Source organism: Cyprinodon variegatus, unplaced genomic scaffold, assembly GCF_000732505.1.
Source record: "Cyprinodon variegatus isolate N-32 unplaced genomic scaffold, C_variegatus-1.0 Scaffold813, whole genome shotgun sequence".
Lineage (NCBI taxonomy): Eukaryota > Metazoa > Chordata > Actinopteri > Cyprinodontiformes > Cyprinodontidae > Cyprinodon > Cyprinodon variegatus.
In genome coordinates this window covers 35,767-39,116 of record NW_015151266.1, presented here as the reverse complement: position 1 = coordinate 39,116, position 3,350 = coordinate 35,767, and the positions used below count along the sequence as shown (strand labels likewise).

Here is a 3,350-nt window from a genome sequence, read left to right as displayed (position 1 = left end):
TCTTCCAGTACTTTGAACCATGCAGCTTAGGTGAAGGTGCAGCTTCAACCACCAGGGGGCAGAAGTCAAATGTGATAATCAAAGGAGAAGGTGATCATTTTTATTTAGAACCCACTAGCAGCAGGAACATCCCCAATTCACACATTTTGACATTTTTTCCTGCATTAAAGTTCTGGAACCAATGAAATAATCCCTGCAGGGGTAAAAAATTAAATAAAAGAACTGAAGAAGCTTCGTCTTTCATTAGAAGCTCTTACTGCTGCGAAACAACAAGCTAATGGGAGCTAGCATTCCTCTTCCTCACTACTCTAAGGGCCTGTAGAGCTCCCCCTACAGGTTTGGCGGTGTAGTTCAGTACATATCAGTGGCTTAGTGAGATGTTATAGTCTGGGAAAATATGGTATTGCTTTTAAAATATATGCTCCAAATCGCAGAGCAATCAATTTAGCAAAATATTTAACAATCTAAATATTTAGTTTGGAACTTTTTTTTAAACTTTTTTATAAATGAGTGAGTGACAGCGAAAAAATGTAATGGAAACAATGAGGCCCTTATTTATCTCTTAAAACTTGCTGAACAACCATGAATATTGCTGCTAACGGTTGACTGCCTAACTTTACAAACGGCACTAATATGGATCCAACCACAAATTATTTATTGAACAAAAAAATGTTTTTCCCTCAAAATCGGCGTGTTTCTATTAAAGCAAATATCTTTTTGTACTAATTTAAACTTCGACAGAAAAATGCCTACTGTCATATTTTGTTAATCATTAAAAGTCAACATACAATCAGAGGTGTCAAGTATCCACTTTATACTTGTTAGTTTTGCTTCATTTAAGCAACTGATGATACTAAAAAAAAACAACATTAAAATAATTTGTTTTATCCAGACAATTAATTTATTTTGGGTTGGACTCGGTGCTGCCCCAACTTGTTGCTCCCCACATACCAAAACAAATAGTTAAATGTGACACTGTTACCATTAATTGTGAAACAAAGAAAATGAAGTAAGAAAGTCATCATCCAGAATCGTAGAAAAGTTTTCTTTTGATAGGGTAGAGCAGCAAAGCTTCTGACCNTAGAAAAGTTTTCTTTTGATAGGGTAGAGCAGCAAAGCTTCTGACCGTAACAGTTTTTACTGCATTGCTTTTACTATTACATTTTAAGTAGTTTTAAAAAATGTTACTTTTTCACTTTTACTGGAGTAAAAAGCTGAAGTTGATCCTCTAACTTCTACAAAAGTGTTTTTGAACAGTATGATTTATACTGGAGTAATAAACATGAATACTTTGGACACCTCTGCATACAATTATGAGATACAAATATCTGTGAAATAAATATGATTGCAGCGGAAAGTATTTTCCATTGCTGAAGTCATTTAGGCAGTAAATACACCACAAGCGTAACAATGCAGCAAAGCGGCGCACGTTTGAAAACTGAAATTTAAACAAGACGCTGAATAGAACGCTCCACAGCAGCGGGGCTCTGAGCAGAGTCCAGCTTTTTGAGATAAGTAAATCAAAGAGTATGAAATGTGAAAGTTTTGAACTTATAAGTGATATATGATCACCTAAAAATCAGCATCTTGACCGACCTGATGAGAAATCAAATATGTATGTTGTTAGCATGTCACAACTGTTCCGGCGTTGATAACTTTAGGCATCGTAGAAAAAGTAAAGGATGGAAACTGGAGAGTATACGTGTCTGAAACTAGAAACTTATCCTAAATTAGGGACAGCGTTGCATCTCATAATACGGCTGTTGGACGAGAATATTACAGTTTGCCGTTTGAAATGAAAAGCTGAGGCATGCGTAGCTCGCAAACATTCTGCTTTGCTGCACTGATGTGCTGCTACGCGTCCGGTGAATTTGCTGCTTTAGGCATTCAGAGCCTTGCAGAGCTAAAGGTAGCACTTTGACCCTGTCCCTTGATTTTCATGCATATTTTCTCCAAGCAGCATGTTTCTTTAATGATGAATGATGCAAGCAGAAGAGCAACAGTGTTTTAAAATACCAGCATCTGTTCCAGCAGTTTCAATGCACACCAGACATCATTTCCATTTTCACCTGATAAATATTAACTGTTAGACATTAAAATCAATAGTTCAATAGAGAAACTCGGAGCTCACCGTATCCTCCAGCTTGAATGGGGGTTTTAGGTGAAGCACAGGAGTACAGACTGAAGTCTTCCGTCTGAAAGCCGGCTCGGTTTAGGGAAGGCTCCGAGGCGCTGCGGTGGATTTTGGGTAATGAACGAGCCAGCAGCTCAATAGAGGCCAGAATCTGAGAGAATAGAAAGTCATCCCATCTTAGACCACTATACACTGTTCAGCATGCATTTATACAACCATTCATGCCAAATCATCTCAAATGAAGCTGGAATGCTAATTTTAGCAGCTAAAACTGGAGAAAAAGCCAGACATGCATGAGGAGAACCATCAGATGCAGAAAACATCCAGTCCAGCTGGGATTTCTTCTCCTGTGACGCCTGCACTGCTTTCCACTTTACCACCATGTGTTAAATAAAAAATCAACCCAAAATATAAAGATAAAATGAAGATTAGAGATCTTGTAGAACCAGAGGAAGCACCCGCCCACTGTGAGATGATTGTGTCAAAATAACTTAACGAAAGATGGTTAAAAAAAACTTCAGATTTAAAATAAAAACAAGCAACATTTTTTCATTTATTTTTGCATTTGAACATTTACTTTTTTTTTATTGAAATTCTATATATTTATATATATTTTTAAACTTAATAATAAAAACATGAATCCACCTTCACATTTTTACAAACTTTAGCCCAACTTTGCATTTCAACTGTAAACCTCATTTTCGGTGTCAAATAGTTGTTTTATTAGGCTGTGACAGAGCAAAGTATCCGATTCATTTTCTCCAACTTAAATGTTACTTTCAGTCTTTGTCTGTACTTCATATGCAGCTTCAGCACAATTCACTGAATATAAGCCTGAGTTTTCCTTCAAAGCATCGTCTCCTCAGGTCTAAAACTTTCCTTTCTTGGTGAAGCTTATAGTTAGCATGGCTCAGGTTTACGGGGGTATAGACCTGACTGCGTCTCCTGATCTGCCATAACGAAGCTAGATCACAAAATGGCTTCCAGGCCCAAACGGCGCCCACCTGAGGGAAGAGAGGTCGCTCCTCTCTCTTCTTCTTCAGGCAATCTGCCATCAGTCTCTTCATGGCCTTGGGGCAGTTGCTGCGAACTTTGCTGAGGTCTGGGGAGAGATAACCTCGACCCACCATGAAGATGATCTGAGGGAGATTGAAACATACCACAAATACTTTGGAAAATTGGACCAGGAGGTAATATAAGTCATCATAAAGTTGAT

General features: G+C 37.9%; 1 protein-coding gene across 1 annotated transcript in view; it reads right to left on the bottom strand.

Annotated features, from left to right (window-relative positions):
* The window catches only part of braf (B-Raf proto-oncogene, serine/threonine kinase), a 46,629-nt gene that overhangs the window by 7,588 nt on the left and 35,691 nt on the right, over positions 1-3,350 (bottom strand). The window contains exons 17-18 of the mRNA XM_015396683.1: positions 3,139-3,273; positions 2,132-2,285 (exon numbers count right to left, since the gene is read on the bottom strand). Of these exons, the coding sequence (XP_015252169.1) occupies positions 2,132-2,285; positions 3,139-3,273 (289 nt within the window). The remainder of the gene's footprint in view (positions 1-2,131; positions 2,286-3,138; positions 3,274-3,350) is intronic.